At 40.8% G+C, this 18,695-nt stretch overlaps 2 protein-coding genes across 3 annotated transcripts; one reads left to right on the forward strand and one right to left on the reverse strand.

Moving 5' to 3' along the window:
* Positions 1-2,026: 2,026 nt before the first annotated feature.
* LOC133539224 (zinc finger protein OZF-like) lies at positions 2,027-13,336 on the reverse strand. The gene is made up of 3 exons (XM_061881391.1): positions 13,174-13,336; positions 8,982-9,204; positions 2,027-4,238 (listed from the first exon to the last, which is right to left on the reverse strand). Exons 2-3 carry the CDS (start codon positions 9,202-9,204, stop codon positions 2,980-2,982), a joined length of 1,482 nt encoding a protein of 493 aa, XP_061737375.1. The 5' UTR covers positions 13,174-13,336; the 3' UTR covers positions 2,027-2,979.
* A 128-nt stretch (positions 13,337-13,464) lies between these two features.
* LOC133539226 (zinc finger protein 177-like) lies at positions 13,465-18,039 on the forward strand. 2 transcript variants are annotated; one of them, XM_061881394.1, is made up of 2 exons: positions 13,465-13,754; positions 17,138-18,039. In XM_061881394.1, the coding sequence occupies exon 2, from the start codon at positions 17,188-17,190 to the stop codon at positions 17,896-17,898; it is 711 nt and encodes a 236-aa protein (XP_061737378.1). In that variant the 5' UTR covers positions 13,465-13,754; positions 17,138-17,187; the 3' UTR covers positions 17,899-18,039. The 2 variants fall into 2 exon arrangements, with proteins under 2 accessions (XP_061737378.1, XP_061737379.1); XM_061881395.1 differs by lacking the exon at positions 13,465-13,754 and adding an exon at positions 13,888-14,188.
* Positions 18,040-18,695: the final 656 nt, after the last annotated feature.

An 18,695-nucleotide genomic window follows, 5' to 3' on the forward strand; every position in this document is an offset into this window, starting at 1 on the left:
TTCAAGAAGATAAAACAAAAGGACAACAATATACAGTATCATTTTAAATGTTGCAATAATAATTGAGATTTATTATCACAAACACAATTATCACCACGCACAAAAGCACCAAAAAGTGGTACCGTTGAGAACAAGTATAGATTTCAGGGTACCGGAATCTGAGCCGTATCGGTTGAAATGTGAACAGTATCCATCCCTACCAGCAGGTGTTGTTGTACTGGAAACTAATTTACAAACACAACTTCATCACACACAATACTCCACTATGGAACTGTTCTTATATTAAAATGAGAAACAAATCCATCTTTGTACAGCAATGGTTTGAAAAAGGCATTTGGTCACTGATGCACTTATTGACTGATAAAAGTATTTTAGTATTTGAATATTTCAGTAAGTACGGCCTGCAAATAGAAAAATATACAAATATATATATATATATATATATATATATATATATATATATATATATATATATATATATATATATATATATATATATATATATATGTCTTGATTGGATTATCCGGAGAATAGTGCTCGATACCGTGGTAGAGCGCAATATGTAGGTGTGGGAAAAAAATCACAAGACTACTTCATCTCTACAGATCTGTTTCATGAGGGGTTCCCTCAATCATCAGGTTATATATATATATATATATATATATATCTGTCTTGATTGGATTATCCGGAAATCTCCTGATGATTGAGGGAACCCCTCATTAAACAGATCTGTAGAGATGAAGTAGTCTTGTGATTTTTTCCCACACCTACATATATATATATATATATATATATATATATATATATATATATATATATATATATATATATATATATATATATATATATATATATATATATATATATATATATATATATATATATATATATATATGTATATATATATATATATATATACAGGCTTTCGTTCAAAATATTCAAATTACATTTTATAGTGTTTATTTACTATTTCTTCTTTACTATATTTTCTCTGGAACCAAAAAATACTCATAACTTGAAAGTTTCCATTCTTCCGAAGGCAAATTAGTTAATTTAAGAAAAAAAAGACGGAATTGACAACTTAAAATTATTTTTAGGATGTTGTTTTGCAATTGAAGACAACACTTGTTCGTTCTGTGAGAGGGAAACACAATAAACAGTTTATTTTATGAATGTATGCAAAGTAAATCTCTGTGGGATGATGTACAATATTGGCTTTTGCCTGACACTCCAAACTTTGATTAATATTGATATTGTTTTGGGGATGTTAAAAAAGAAAATGTGGACATTTTTTAAAACACAATAATGGGGATTTTTTTTTTTTTATCCACAAATGTAAGTTTGTAAACACAAAACCATCCTTTCACAAACATTTCAGTAATTTTCTCTCACCTTTTTATTGCATAAAGGTCCGGTTACACACATATAAAACAATCACAACACAATCATCATAATACAAAAGAGAGTAATACAGATAATTAATAAAATGGATTAGAGACCCAACAAATGATTCATAAAGTCACACATTCTAAACTGTTCAAATGATGTATAAAGTAAATAATATGCTTCCTGAAGTGGTCCAGAAGATGTTTCAGATGTGAACCAGTACATATGTATATCATATAAAGGTGATAATCTATGGGATGATTAATAATTAGAAATAAAAGTATGTAATACTTCAATATTTCAAACACCTCTAAAAAACACTGTTATGCATAAGTCTATTATTGTATGATGAGTATATATACACACATACAATGTTTATTTTATTTAAAAAAATGTCTTGAACTGTTCACTCTCACCTTTTCAATCAAATTGTTCTGTCCAATTTTTAATAAAAGTACATAATGTTGCATCTTAATGCATGTACTTGCCTGACAAAAGCACATAAATGTCACACGTTTTATGTGCTTGTGTTGTTTTTCTCTCTGGCACTCATGGAGGGTGGACGCTCCCCTTTCCTCTCCTGCTTGCTTCTTTGTTTTGTCTTGTCTTAACTTTCTTGTTGCCTCTTTTTGCACTGCTCTCCAAATCTAAACATTGGAACTATTTAACTGGCCTCAACAAAATTGACAAGATCTTGGGTTTGGGGGAACCTGCTGTCGTGACGAAGCGGTTGTTCCTGGACACACCACGGACTCTTGGGAGAAGAAGGAGGACCGCGTGCCAGGCGACCCTTTTCTGTCGAGGACATGAAGATATCCACCTATTGGGAATTATGACAACAGGACATCTGCTGATTGGAGTAAGTGTTGCTCTGGTTTGTCGACAAATTGGAAGTTGCTGGAAGTCTCCAAGATACCCCAAAGCTGCCACAAATGATTGGAGGATGCGGGAAGAACTGTGGATTACATCGGACTGTCTACCCCGCAGTTTTTGAGGACCAGTCATAGACAGTTTTAGAGTGAAAAGCTAATTTTATTTTCACTCGCATACAAATCATTCTAACTTGGATTGTTTCCCTGGCTTCGAGACTGTCCCGAAGGACAGCGCAGCGAAGACACAACAAACTCCCTTTTTGTCTTTCATGGACACACACCTGTTGTTGTGAACTTTGGACGAGACGCAACGGTGATGAATGGATGGTCAGCGCCTGAGAGCTGCGACCTACCACCATGACCTTGAACTACCTTCCCTCTGTTGCTAGATATCTCGAGATGTATGTTGTAATATGTATATGTGCTTTGCTATGGAGGTTTTTTCCCACTCCAGACTGGGCCCTCTTAGGAGCCCAGTCTAGATTGTATTTTTTTACTCATCCTTCCCCAGCGTTTACCTTTGTCCCATCTTTTAAGGGGCGCCTTATGGCGACCCATCAGCGTTCTTGTTCTGTAACCCTGTACACTGTTTGTTCGTCTAATCTTGAGCAGGTTTGTGCTGAAAACAAAGTTTCGTTGTACTTGTGCAATGACAATAAAGACCTATCCTGTTGGAAAGTCAAAATGAAAGTCTGGACAGTTTATTACACATCCTGCAGTTTCATTTGCTGCTGCTGTTCTCACCAGCACACTTGTGTTTCTTACACTGGTACTTAGAAGACAATCTTTCACCACACACACTGCAACTCAACACTTTCTCTCCTGGGTGTCTTCTCATGTGTGCTAAAAGGTTAGATCGGTCACAAAAGCTTCTGTTGCAGATTGAACAGGAATGTGATTTTTCGCCCGTGTGTGTTCTAGTGTGTACTTTCAAACTGTTACTTTGTGTAAAACATTTACCACAGGTTGAACAGGAAAAAGGTTTTTCACCAGTGTGTGTTCTCTTGTGTCTTTTCAAACTCTGAAGTTCTGTAAAACCTTTACCACAGGTTGAACAGGAAAAGGGTTTTTCACCAGTGTGTGTTCTCAAGTGTCTTTTCAAACTCTGAAGTTCTGTAAAACCTTTACCACAGGTTGAACAGGAAAAGGGTTTTTCACCAGTGTGTGTTCTCTTGTGTACTTCCAAATTGTTTCTTTGTACAAAACTTTTACTACAGATTGAACAGACATGAAGTTTTTCTCCGGTGTGTGTTCTCTTGTGTCTTTTCAAATTCTGACGTTGTGTAAAACCTTTACCACAGGTTGAACAGGAAAAGGGTTTTTCACCAGTGTGTGTTCTCTTGTGTACTTCCAAATTGTTTCTTTGTACAAAACTTTTACTACAGATTGAACAGACATGAAGTTTTTCTCCGGTGTGTGTTCTCTTGTGTCTTTTCAGAGAACTTTGGTATTTCAATGTTTTGTGACAGAGAGAACATGTGAAGTGAGTGTTGTCAGTGTGACATGTTGCATCATCTTTAGAGTCTTCATCATCAGTGTCAGGAGAGTGTGACGTTGTGTCCTCACTATCTGATAGTGGAGCTAAGAGCTTGTCTGCTTGTGATCCTCCACAGTGGTCTCCATCAGCTTCTGTTGTCATGTGTTGTGTTGAGCTGCTGCTTGGAGGCTCCCCCCCTCCCCTCTCCTCACTTTCACCTTTCACCTCATCATCTTCACTCTTCACAGGGACACCAGTCACTGGGAACTCCTCCAGTCCTTCAAGATGATCTCCCTCCTGACTGATGCTGTGTTCCTCCTCTTCCTCTTTAATGTGGGGCGTCAGTGAGTCTTCCTCTTCCATTTTACTGGGAAGGGTCTGTGTCAAAGAGGAGAAGGAGACGCCAGAGGGTCCGTGGCGTCTGGTCTTCCTCTTTGAAGGATCCTCCACCATCCTGAAGCTACACTTCTTTTTTTCAGGCAGACGTTGTTCTCCACAGACGTCTGCAGGACACACAATGACAAACATGCTTGAGAAATGTCCAGATTTGCTCAGTCACATGAGGCATTCAGTAAGTTTACATGTACTTAACAAAATAAGTGATCATATGAATTGGCCTGAAAACAAACACATCGCTCTTTACAACATTATTCACAGGAATAGAAGAGCACATTTTACGTGGGGTGGGCAATATGGCCTAAAATCTATATTGCGATAAATTCCAATTTGCCCGAATGCAGCTGGGATAGGCTCCAGCGCCCCCTGTGATGTTAAAGTCAGTTACTGATGTATAAACTTGTAGAAAAGATGAGGTTGTTTACAGTGTAAATCTGTATTCTGTATTGTTGTCTCTGCTATGATGCCATCTTGTGGTCGAGTTTGCTCACTGCGAGGGCTGTGGGTTGAAAGTGTATTTCCTTTTGCTTCGTTCCTTGAACCCGAAGTAATGTTTCGTCATTGATCTCACCAAGCAACGTATGTAAGTGAAACCGGGGATTTCCATTGGATGTGGAACGGCACTGCCATAGCGACAGACTTGTTCCGTTTTTTGTTTTCAAGTCAATGTGTCAGTTTCCACCGCCTGGCTTCTATATTTAGTGGTCGACACAACAAAGTGGTTCAGTTGAGCTAAAATCTGCTCGTGTGGGACAGGAAGTCATGTATAAACACAAATTAAATGATCCAGTTTACTTTCAAAGTAACTCCTAATGGACATGAAGTCAACTTGTCAAAAGGTTTTCAGACCTAATTTCACCTTCTTGACACAAATGGATGAAAACATTCTGATTCTAAAAGGCCCAAAATTAAAGAATCATAAAACAGGCATATCCTGGGCAGCTATATGGAGGTATGTACTACAGCGTTGTATTAAAATGACTATTTCCATCTCCAACATGAAAGTGAGTGTCGCTAACACTACTGCACACAGGAAATCATGTGGAGGAGAATTGCAAGTGGTTGAAACAAAGATTGTGAATGACTGACAAGAGGCCCACTTTGTTCATGTAAGTCTACTGTGGAATAAACATGCTCAGGTGCAGAGGCCCACTTTGTTCATGTAAGTCTACTGTGGAATAAACATGCTCAGGTGCTGAGAGTGATGCACAAAGTAAGACCTCTTAGTCCAGTTTAAAATCCACAGACCAAGAAGGAAACACTTGGATATAGCAATATATTGATGAGGGCAAGAATTAAGTTATTAGGTTTATTTTCATTTATATCGGTCCCGGCCTACGATTGCGTGAATATTTTAATGCCTCTGGACATTGTATTTAATTCTTTTTAATACCATTTAAGGCCTTAATCTAGGCAAAGTCCATTCAATGACTTTTAATGCTTTTTAATGTCACAAAGAAACCCTGCTAAAGCTCTTAAAAATAAACAAAAATCAACGATAACAATACCAAGCATAATATCAATATAAGGTAATTACAGCAGTTTGATCGATATTTTGTATTGTATATATTTTTTTGAGTTTTTTGTTGTTTACAAACTCAGTAAAAGGGAAGACTTTAAGGGCATAAACCTAATGATTTAATTCAGAGCCATATTTTAATATTCAATTGATATTCTAACACCACCATCCTGTTTTTTTGTCTGATTATGATTGCCAACAAAAATGTAATCTTTCAATTATCCTGATGACTTTAAATACCAGTATCCGCATTGGTATGACCGATTCTGCTTCTGAAACTATTTGGTACTGGATCGATACCTACATTTGTAGTATCAGCCAAAACTAAAGTATCAAACAATAAAACAAGTGATTATTACATTTTAACAAAACAGAAGAATAAGTGATTATTACATTTTAACAGAAGTGTAAATACAAATACGTTACATTACAAAGTTCCTAAATAAAAATATTCTTCATGGAATTATTGAGACATTTCTAGGATTTTTTTACGATTTTTACGAGATTTTGATAGAATTTAATACATTCTAAGGCAACTCGACGGTTTCAGGTTTGATTCTACTCACTGCCGTTGTGTCCTTGAGCAAGGTACTTTACCCACCTGCTCCGAGTGCCACCCGCACTGGTTTAAATGTAACTTTGATCATGGGTTTCAATATGTAAAGCGCTCTGAGTCACAAGAGAAACGCGCTAAATAAATATACTTCACTTCATTTAAAAGGAAACCGCACTTTTGTAATTTATTTTGCCTATCAAGAACACATAATTTACTTTTTTATGCATTCTAAATAGTAATAAATGCGATCAAAATCTGTTTACAATAGAGGCAATTGTAGTCGCACTATTCCGCCTAAAAATAACTCAAAAAGCATCCAAACACCTCCATTAAGGTTGTATGTACATGCAGTAAGTATATATGTCATTTAGTAACAGGTACTTTTTTAAAAAGATGGAATATTTACGTATTTTTGCTTATTAGCGCATTACTTTCAAAAAAGCATCACTACATGTGCTTTTTTTTTTTCAACATCACTGAATATTACACACTACAGACTTCCTGAGAGCCAACAAACATAATAAAACATCACTTACTGTACATGGTCTGCTGTCACTATGACGCAGACTGATAGAATCTTGTTATATTCCCGTTTAGATGAGGAAAGACTCATAATCGTCGCACGGTATGGGGGGTGAAGCCAAGCGTCTTTTCGGGCCTAAATTGGCTGTCAAAGGGAACCAACTTGTCAGAGTACGTCCTCATCCTTCTACTACCCAGGTGAGAGGCCACTTATAATAACAATATCACTAATACTTGGTTGGTATTCAAGCCACAAAATGCAAATGGAGTATTGTTGGCGCTTTTTGGATGGTTATAGAGGACCTCTCATTGGCTCAATTGCAAGTGGACTTTTATTTACATTTATGAGTTAGAATGTGATTTAAAAATATATATATCAATTGTCATGTCTTTCATAATGATTGTGAAGGATAGAAAGAATTCCCCCCAAAAGTGCAGTTGTCCTCTAAATTCAAACGATTAGATTTAAAGGCCTACAGAAATGAGATTTTATTTAAACAGGGATAGCAGGTCCATTCTATGTGTCATACTTCATCATTTCGCGATATTGCCATATTTTTGCTATAAAGGATTTAGTAGAGAACATCCACGATAAAGTTCGCAACTTTTGATCGCTAAGAGAAAAGCCCTGCCTTTACCGGAAGTCGCAGACGATGACGTCACCTGTGTGATGGCTCCTCACATATTCACATTGTTTTTAATGGGAGCCTCCAACAAAAAGTGCTATTCGGACCAAGAAAACGACAATTTCCCCATTAATTTGAGCGAGGATGAAAGATTCGTGTTTGAGGATATTGATAGCGACGGACTAGAAAAAAAAAAAACGCATTGGAACGGATTTTTAGACACATTTACTAGGATAATTCTGGAAAATCCCTTATCTTTCTATTGTGTTGCTTGTGTTTTAGTGAGTTAAATAGTACCCGATAGTCGGAGGTGTGTGTCCATGAGTGTCTTGACGCCAGTGTCTCAGGGGAGTCGACGGCAGCTATGGGCGGCACAAGCTCAGCTTTTCTCCGGTAAGAAGCGACGTTTTAACCACAATTTTGTCACCGAAACCTGCTGGTTGACATTCCGTCGTGATTCATGTTCGCTTGACCGCGCTCTGATCCATAGGAAAGTTTGATCTCTGGGAATTTTAAGCAAGGAATCACTGTGTGTTTGTGTGGCTAAAGGCTAAAGCTTCCCAACTCCATCTTTCTACTGTGACTTCTCCAATATCCATCCATCCATCCATTTTCTACCGCTTATTCCCTTTCGGGGTCGCGGGGGGCGCTGGCGCCTATCTCAGCTACAATCGGGCGTAAGGCGGGGTACACCCTGGACAAGTCGCCACCTCATCGCAGGGCCAACACAGAGAGACAGACAACATTCAGACAACATTCACACTCACATTCACACACTAGGGCCAATTTAGTGTTGCCAATCAACCTATCCCCAGGTGCATGTCTTTGGAAGTGGGAGGAAGCCGGAGTACCCGGAGGGAACCCACGCATTCACGGGGAGAACATGCAAACTCCACACAGAAAGATCCCGAGCCTGGATTTGAACCCAGGACTGCAGGACCTTCGTATTGTGAGGCAGACGCACTAACCCCTCTGCCACCGTGAAGCCCTTCTCCAATATTAATTGAACAAATTGCAAAAGATTCAGCAACACAGATGTCCAAAATACTGTGTAATTATGCCGTTAAAGCAGACGACTTTTAGCTGTGTGTGTGTGCAGCGCTCATACTTCCTATAAACCTGTGACGTCTTGCGTACACGTCATCATTACACGACGTTTTCAAGACGAAACTCCCGGGAAATCTAAAATTGCAATTTAGTAAACTAAAGCGGCCGTATGTGTTGCAATGTTAATATTTCATCATTGATATATAAACTATCAGACTGCGTGGTGGCTAGTAGTGGGTCTCAGTAGACCTTTAGGAACCAGTACTAAAAAAAAAATGGTACTTGGTATACATCTCTTATCTTCATCACTTGAAATATGCTGACATATGTGCTGCTAAAGGTAAATAAACAGTAACCGTATTGATTGTTTGCCTTCATTTGACCAGGTGAGGTAAGGAGGACGGCCCCTAGGTCACATGGTTACACCCCAGCAATTACACTGTTGATGATTGATGAGCATTCATTTTTAAATGGTGGTGTTAAAAAGCAAATAAATCTCCATCCTTAGTGATAAATGTGGCCCCCGGATGAACATGTGTCACAAACATTGTATTAGATGATATGTGGATGTTGTGCTTACTTGGACTGTGATGAAGCTGTGAGGACTCAGGTGGTTTGTCTTCATGCTCTTCAGTCTTCACAGAGACAACAGTCAGTGGAAACTTGCTGACATCAGCCTCCTCCTGCCCTACAGGACACTCTCCCTCCTGACTGATCCACACTTCCTCCTCTTCCTCTTTAATGTGGGGGGGCTGTGGATCCTCCTGCTGCTGAAGGGGACGTTCTTCTTGACGAGCGTTCATCTGTTGGACGTCCGCAAGACAACACAAACAAACTTCAGCTCAGATGTGTCAAATGTTGTTTAGTCTATCAAATATAAAATTTTCCAAGTGGACTGACACCAATTTGTGGTGATGTTCTTCTAAATAATGGAATAATCGTCAGTGATTGATTATTATCCATCCATCCATCTTCTTCTGCTTATCCGAGGTCGGGTCGCGGGGGCAGCAGCCTAAGCAGGGAAACCCAGACTTCCCTCTCCCCAGCCACTTCGTCCAGCTCTTCCTGGGGGATCCCGAGGCGTTCCCAGGCCAGCCGGGAGACATAGTCTTCCCAACGTGTCCTGGGTCTTCCCCGTGGCCTCCTACCGGTTGGACGTGCCCTAAACACCTCCCTAGGGAGGTGTTCGGGTGGCATCCTGACCAGATGCCCGAACCACCTCATCTGGCTCCTCTCGATGTGGAGGAGCAGCGGCTTTACTTTGAGTTCCTCCCGGATGGCAGAGCTTCTCACCCTATCTCTAAGGGAGAAACCCGCCACACGGCGGAGGAAACTTATTTTGGCCGCTTCTACCCGTGATGTTGTCCTTTCGGTCATTACCCAAAGCTCATGACCATAGGTGAGGATGGGAACATAGGTCGACCGGTAAATTGAGAGCTTTGCCTTCCGGCTCAGCTCCTTCTTCACCACAACAGATCGGTACAACGTCCGCATTACTGAAGATGCCGCACCGATCCGCCTGTCGATCTCACGATCCACTCTTCCCCCACTCGTGAACAAGACTCCTAGGTACTTGAACTCCTCCACTTGGGGCAGGGTCTCCTCCCCAACCCGGAGATGGCACTCCACCCTTTTCCGGGAGAGAACCATGGACTCGGATTTGGAGGTGCTGATTCTCATTCCGGCCGCTTCACACTCGGCTGCGAACCGATCCAGTGAGAGCTGAAGATCCCGGCCAGATGAAGCCAACAGGACCACATCGTCTGCAAAAAGCAGAGACCTAATCCCGCGGCCACCAAACCTCAATGCCTTGACTGCGCCTAGAAATTCTGTCCATAAAAATTATGAACAGAATCGGTGACAAAGGACAGCCTTGGCGGAGTCCAACCCTCACTGGAAACGTGTCCGACTTACTGCCAGCAATGCGGACCAAGTTCTGACACTGATCGTACAGGGATCGGACTGCCACAATAAGACAGTCCGATACCCCATACTCTCTGAGCACTCCCCACAGGACTTCCCGAGGGACACGGTCGAATGCCTTCTCCAAGTCCACAAAGCACATGTAGACTGGTTGGGCAAACTCCCATGCACCCTCAAGAACCCTGCCGAGAGTATAGAGCTGGTCCACAGTTCCACGACCAGGACGAAAACCACACTGTTCCTCCTGAATCCGAGGTTGGACTATCCGGCGTAGCCTCCTCTCCAGTACACCTGAATAAACCTTACCGGGAAGGCTGAGGAGTGTGATCCCACGATAGTTGGAACACACCCTCCGGTCCCCCTTCTTAAAGAGAGGGACCACCACCCCGGTCTGCCAATCCAGAGGTACCGCCCCCGATGTCCACGCGATGCTGCAGAGTCTTGTCAACCAAGACAGCCCCACAGCATCCAGAGCCTTAAGGAACTCCGGGCGGATCTCGTCCACCCCCGGGGCCTTGCCACCGAGGAGCTTTTTAACTACCTCAGCAACCTCAGCCCCAGAAATAGGAAAGTCCACCACAGATTCCCCAGGCACTGCTTCCTCATAGGAAGACGTGTTGGTGGGATTGAGGAGGTCTTCAAAGTATTCCTTCCACCTATCCACAACATCCACAGTTGAGGTCAGCAGAACACCATCCACACCATACACGGTGTTGATAGTGCACTGCTTCCCCTTCCTGAGGCGGCGGATGTTGGTCCAGAATCGCTTCGAAGCCATCCGGAAGTCATTTTCCATGGCTTCCCCAAACTCTTCCCATGTCCGAGTTTTTGCCTCTGTGACCGCTGAAGCTGCACACCGCTTGGCCTGTCGGTACCTGTCCACTGCCTCTGGAGTCCTATGAGCCGAAAGTACCCGATAGGACTCCTTCTTCAGCTTGACGGCATCCCTCACCGCTGGTGTCCACCAGCGGGTTCTAGAATTACCGCCACGACAAGCACCAACTACCTTGATTATTATGAATTGTGTAATTGATCTTGTTTTCTGCATTTACATTAATTATTGATAAAAAGTAACAACTTATAGAAAACCTCCTGCTGGGATTTTAATACCGTCATGACTGCATGAAGTCAGTCTGCACGTATAAAAGTGTCATTGTGCTGCAGCATCAAGTGACGCCAACTGGCTCCTCCCACTACCAACCTACCAGCCAACCTTGACGTGCACCTCCAAAATAGTCCCACCTCACGTCAACGGTGACCAGGACTACAGAGCTGTGGTCGGTTGGCTTTACTTTTATGTGCAATATCCTCTCCTTGTTCTTCCTTCAGTGAAAGTAACATTTTTAACCCAACAAAAAACAAACAGAAGTGCAGCGAAGCACGTGTAACAAGTGCAAGCGAGTGTGGCCGTGTGATAGTATGTTGGGTGATAGTATGTTGGGTGATAGTATGTTGGGTGATAGTATGTTGGGTGATAGTATGTTGGGTGATAGTATGTTGGGTGATAGTATGTTGGGTGATAGTATGTTGGGTGATAGTATGTTGTGTGATAGTATGTTGGGTGATAGTATGTTGGGTGATAGTATGTTGGGTGATAGTATGTTGGGTGATAGTATGTTGGGTGATAGTATGTTGGGTGATAGTATGTTGTGTGATAGTATGTTGGGTGATAGCATGTTGGGTGATAGTATGTTGTGTGATAGTATGTTGGGTGATAGTATGTTGGGTGATAGTATGTTGGGTGATAGTATGTTGGGTGATAGTATGTTGGGTGATAGTATGTTGGGTGATAGTATGTTGTGTGATAGTATGTTGGGTGATAGTATGTTGTGTGATAGTATGTTGGGTGATGGTATGTTGGGTGGTGGTATGTTGTGTGATAGTATGTTGGGTGATAGTATGTTGGGTGATAGTATGTTGGGTGATAGTATGTTGCTTGAACCTCACTTACACCTTAAGGAATGTGCTGACGTGAGAATATATATATATATATTTGGGCACCTCAGGATTTGATTACAAACAAAATATTGATGCAAGTCCAATTTGTGTACAGTATATTAAAGCCATTTTTCATATTTAACATTTATTTATCATGTTAGACCCGCTCGACATCCTTGCTTTCGTCCTCTCCAAGGTTTGTCATAGTCATTATTGTCACCGACGTCCCACTGGGTGTGAGTTTTCCTTGCCCTTATGTGGGCCTACCGAGGATGTCCTAGTGGTTTGTGCAGCCCTTTGAGACACTAGTGATTCAGGGCTATGTAAGTAAACATTGATTGATTGATTTAATTAAATATTTATTTTAGTCTGACTGAATAAACATTAATCGCTTACAATTGTTCAAATAGTGTATTAGTAAAAACAAACATCAGTTGATTTAATTTCCATGATGTGTCTGCCCGGCTGCAGCTGATAGGCTCCAGCACCCCCCACCCCAAAAAGGAACGAGCGGTAGAAAAAGATGGGTGGATATAATAATAATTTTAATAATTGTATTTTTTATCCTGCAAAGCGTCTTTGAGTACACTGAAAAGCGCTATACCAAATAAAATGTATTATTATTATTATTATACCATGTGACTTATTCCAGACTTAAATTACGAGACGTTCATTTCTTTCTAGTAACAAATATTTAATGACGTTAAGCGTGACTATAATATACAACAAAAAAACAGTTAAAATATTAAATAAGTCAATATAATTCTCATAGAGAACATATAAAATACACTAAAAAAAAACGCTCGCATTTGCTACAAAGGCCTGCTAGCGGGCTAACGCTAGCACGTTAGCTTCGAACAACATATCAGGTAAATAAGATAAATAATATGAAAATATATCATGTATATTACCTCATAAGCCGCGTGTAGAAGAGAGGAGTGGAATATATTCTTCCTATTGTTACACCAGCAACTCTTTCTTTTTTCTTCTGTGGCCGGGCGAAGGAAGTGTGCACCACTCACTATTGTCCCAGTGAAACACGTGTTTGAAGGAAGTGTGCACCACTCACTATTGTCCCAGTGAAACACGTGTTTGAAGGAAGTGTGCACCACTCACTATTGTCCCAGTGAAACACGTGTTTGAAGGAAGTGTGCACCTCTCACTATTGTCCCAGTGAAACACGTGTTTGGCAAACAATTGTTCCGCGGTTGAGAACACCTCGATGACGTCACACAGAAGGAAGAACAAAACAAGATGGCGACTGGCGGAGAATACGTTGTTTTGGTTATTATGGTTTTTAGGTCTTAATTACAACGTACATGTGCACATTTGTTTCGTTTAACACAGTAAACGTCGTTATTAATTGTTTGTATGCGGATACATTAGTCTGAGTGCACTTTGACGTGCTAGCCCAGCCTGCTGGTTAGCTTAGCTTGTTAGCTGCTAACAAAGAGAGGCGGAAGTGATCGACACATCAAAGCAGAGATCCAATGTAAGTGTAAAGTGTTTTTATTGTGTGAACATGTCTACATTACAAATGATGTGAGTGTTGCTGAATCAGCGACTAACTGCTGCCGTTGAAGAAATATTTGTGATGTTAGAAAAAAAGAAAAAATGATAGAGTACAAGGAGGAACTTTGATCCACAAAAGAGGAGAAGGAGCGACAACATCAACTACTGGACGCTGTTTTCAAGAAACATCAAGTTGTGTTACACATCCATCCATCTATCTTCTTCTGCTTATCCGAGGTTGGGTCGCGGGGCCAGCAGCCTAAGTAGGGAAGCCCAGCCTTTCCTTTCCCCAGCCACGTCATACAGTTCTTCCTAAGGGATCCCGAGGCCTTCCCAGGCCAGCCAGTTTATAACATAATAGTGAAAGTCCAGTCCATGGTGGGGCCAGCCAGAGACCATCCCGAGCGCAGACAGGTCAGCAACGCAGAGATGTCCCCAACCGATGCACAGGCAAGCGGTCTACCCCGGGTCCCGACTTTGGAAAGATATATAAATATATATATTTACACGTATATAAAATTAAAAACTAAATAAGATAAGGCTCAGAATTGGTTTCTTAACAAAACCTTTCTACATATAAAGTGCAACATTCCCACATATAAAGTACAACATTAAACTGATTCAAGTTGTTACTCAGATTAAATAAAATGACACAACTTTTCTTCTACGTACAAAAAGTGCAACATTAAACAGTTTCAAGTCAACTCAGCCTCGGGTTAACTTTTCTTCCCCCTCTCCACCCTTTCACCGTGGTGACTAACTCAATTTTCATGTTTTCTGCCAGAAAAATCAGTTTATCCACCTTGTCTGCAGAAAGAGCAGACCTGCTTGCAGTTACAATGTCTCCAGCTGTGAAAAATACCCTTTTGCTGGACACGGAGGTAGCAGGTATGGCAAGGTAGTACCTGGCTAACTTGGCAGTAAGAGGATAAATGGGCTCATTGTTTTTCCACCATAGAAGTGGGTCAAAATCTAGTTTTTAATGCAATACGGTCCTAAATCTGCTGCTCTAAAAACACAAACGGCATTTGTTATTGCTTTAGCCCTGCCTGAGACGCCGAGTAGAAGCTGCTTAAATGCAGTGGGAGCACCGTTTGTTTGTCTTTCTCTTCGTTGAAGCCATGTTATCCATTGTTGTATCGCACAGCGTAGCCGAAGTGTTCCCAAACAGGAGATCTTAACGAGGCAGGAGGGTCTTCCAGCTCTGGATTTTACACTTTGTAGTAGCCCGGTCGTTGCTAGCATGCCGTGTGTTGTGCCTCAGTGTGCATTGTTGACACACCGTGCGGTGCTCTATTTAATATGTCCGTGTGGAAACTTGTTCGATACACCACCGAACCGAACCCAAACCCCCGTACCGAAACGGTTCAATACAAATACACGTACCGTTACACCCTTAATACACACACATCTAAAGATTATAAAAAAATAAATATATATTTGGTGGGCTAAACAAAATGACTCGGCGAACCAATGTTTGGTATGAGCGATATGACCTCAATTCTATATCCTAATAACAATATATGTCACGATATATCATTTGGTATATGATTGATAATAGAAGAATTTCAAAACTGTTTACAAAGGCTCTTAATTTGGCAGCTGACATATGCAGTAACATATTGTGTCTTTTCTAATTGTATTATTTTGTCAAAACAATTATTATTAATGTACTTGTTTATTTACTGTTAATATGTGGTTACTTTATTTGAGAACATAATACTGGGAATGATGTAATAATAGGGACGGTGTGGCGCAGTGGGAGAGTGGCCGTGCGCAACTCGAGGGTCCCTGGTTCAATCCCCACCTAGTACTAACCTCGTCACGTCCATTGTGTCCTGAGCAAGACACTTCACCCTTGCTCCTGATGGGTGCTGGTTAGCGCCTTGCATGGCAGCTCCCTCCATCAGTGTGTGAATGTGTGAGTGAATGTGGAAGTAGTGTCAAAGCGCTTTGAGTACCTTGAAGGTAGAAAAGCGCTATACAAGTACAACCTATTTATAGGGGTGTAACAGTACACAAAAATTTCGGTTCAGTACGTACCTCGGTTCAGAGGTCACGGTTCGGTTCATTTTCGGTACAGTAAGAAAAAAACAAAATATACATTTTTTAATTATTTATTTAACACATTTGCTAAATCTTCCACCAAAAATATTTTTCTTAGTGGAATATTTGATGTGAAGTATTGGGAAACTTGGATATAATTCATAATAAATTTGATTTTGATTCAATATTATGTTTTAAGCAATGACAGTTTGAAAGAAAAAAAAACACAGCCTAGTTTTATTAGTCAACGTTGCAACTTTTTCAAAATTACATTTAGCCTATAAGCTCTTTTATTTCACTTTTGTTTATGTTTTTGTTTATTTTAATAGTATTTTTAGAATGTGCCGTGGGCCTTTAAAACATTAGCTGTGTACCGCAAATGGCCTCCAGGGCACACTTTTGACACCCCTGCTATAGATAATAAAAAATTAAATCTGATTAATCAAAGGATAAAAAGCAGAGCCTGGCGACGTTTATCATAACTCTCTCGCTCTCTCTGGCCCTCCCTCACCAATGCTGCTGCGTGCACCACTTTTTGTTTTGTTTTTAACCCCTTCTTAACCCTGAACGTACATTGAAAATACACGCAACCATAACTTAAAATGCCAGACATTCGAGGCATTTAAGAAACTCCACCTGGACATCTCCATAAAGAGGACATATCTCGTGAAAAGAGGAGGTGTGGTCAGTCTATCATATCCCAGTCGTTGCTAGCATGCTGTGTGTTGTTGTTTTTTTGATTGATTGAAACTTGTATTAGTAGATTGCAAAGTACAGTACATATTCTGTACAACACCCGAATAAGTTTTTCAACTTGTTTAAGTCGGGGTCTACGTAAATCAATTCATGGTGCCTCGGTGTGCATTATTTACACAACGTGCGCCACTACTTATATGTCCGTGTCGGATCGGTTCACCTCCGAACCGAACCGAAACCCCCGTACCAAAACGGTTCAATACAAATACACGTACCGTTACACCCCTACCCATTTATCATTATTTATCATTTAATATTTTACTGCATATTCCAGCAACTAAATTAGGAGCCTGTGTAGTCTGTTTTAAAATGGTTCTGTTCATATTTATATGTGAAATAATATATTGCAAAATCCCTTTAAACTATGTTGTCTATCCATACGAAAAAGTTCTGTCGTCCTGGTTTGTTTTTCTTTTCCTGTGAATAATGTTGTAAGAGCAGCGTGTTTGTGCGTCACTGAGATCTCAAGACAGTTCATACGATAACTTGTTTTTCCTAACTGCATGTAAAAGTACTGAACGCATTGTGTGACTGAGCAGAGATGCTGTGTTTGTCTTGCAGACGTCTGTGAAGAACATCTTCACCCTGAGCAACAGAAGTGGAGCTTCAGGATGCAGACGGAGGAGCCACAGCCCTCCCACATTAAGAAGGAAGAGGAATACCTTCAGATCTCCCATTTTAAAAAGGAAGAGGAAAACCCACTAATCCCCCAGTTTAAAGACGAAGAGGAGGACCTACTGACACCCCATTTTAAAGAGGAAGCGGTGGATCCACAGAGCCCACACATTAAGGAGGAAGAGGAGGACCCACTGACCCCTCACAATAAAGAGGAAGAGGAAGAACACAGCATCAATCAGCAGGGAGAGCATCTTGAAGGACTGGAGGAGGTTGATGTCCCCAAGATGCCAGTGACTGGTGTCCCTGTGAAGAGTGAAGATGATGAGGTGAAAGGTGAAAGTGAGGAGAGGGGAGGGGGGGAGCCTCCAAGCAGCAGCTCAACACAACACATGACAACAGAAGCTGATGGAGACCACTGTGGAGGATCACAAGCAGACAAGCTCTTAGCTCCACTATCAGATAGTGAGGACACAACGTCACACTCTCCTGACACTGATGATGAAGACTCTAAAGATGATGCAACATGTCACACTGACAACACTCACTTCACATCTTCTCACTGTCACAAAACTTTTAAATACCAAAGTCGTCTGAAAAGACACATGAGAAAACACACTGGAGAAAAACCTTTTATGTGTTCAATATGTGGTAATGGTTTTACAAAAAGTTGGAGTTTGAAAGTGCACATGAGAATACAGTGGTAAAAAAACTTTTGTCTGTTCAACCTGTGGTAAAGGTTTTACACAAAGTACAGATGTGAAAATACACATGAGAACACACACAGGTGAAAAACCTTTTTCCTGTTCAACCTGTGGTAAAGGTTTTACAGTAGGTCAGAGTTTGAAAGTACACATGAGAACACACACTGGTGAAAAACCCTTTTCCTGTTCAACCTGTGGTAAAGGTTGTACAGAAAGTCAAAATTTGAAAGTACACAAGAGAACACACACTGGTGAAAAACCTTTTTCCTGTTCAACCTGTGGTAAAGGTTTTACAGTAGGTCAGAGTTTGAAAGTAAATAAATGATAAATGGGTTGTACTTGTATAGCGCTTTTCTACCTTCAAGGTACTCAAAGCGCTTTGACACTACTTCCACATTTACCCATTCACACACACATTCACACACTGATACACATGAGAACACACACTGGTGAAAAACCCTTTTCCTGTTCAATCTTTGGTAAACGTTTTACAGAAAACTGGTGTTTGAAAGTACACATGAGAACACACAATGGTGAAAATTCACATTCCTGTTCAATCTGCAACTGAAGCTTTTGTTAACAATAGAACCTTGTAGCACACATGAGAAGACACCCAGGAGAGAAAGTGTTGAGTTGCAGTGTGTGTGGTGAAAGATTGTCTTCTAAGTACCAGTGTAAGAAACACAAGTGTGCTGGTGAGAACAGCAGCAGCAAATGAAACTGCAGGATTTGAAATAAATTGTCCAGACTTTCATTTTGACTTTCTAACAACATCAGCACATATAACATGTGTGACATTG

The sequence above is a fragment of the Nerophis ophidion genome, linkage group LG20, assembly GCF_033978795.1.
Source record: "Nerophis ophidion isolate RoL-2023_Sa linkage group LG20, RoL_Noph_v1.0, whole genome shotgun sequence".
In the NCBI taxonomy this organism is placed as follows: Eukaryota; Metazoa; Chordata; class Actinopteri; order Syngnathiformes; family Syngnathidae; genus Nerophis; species Nerophis ophidion.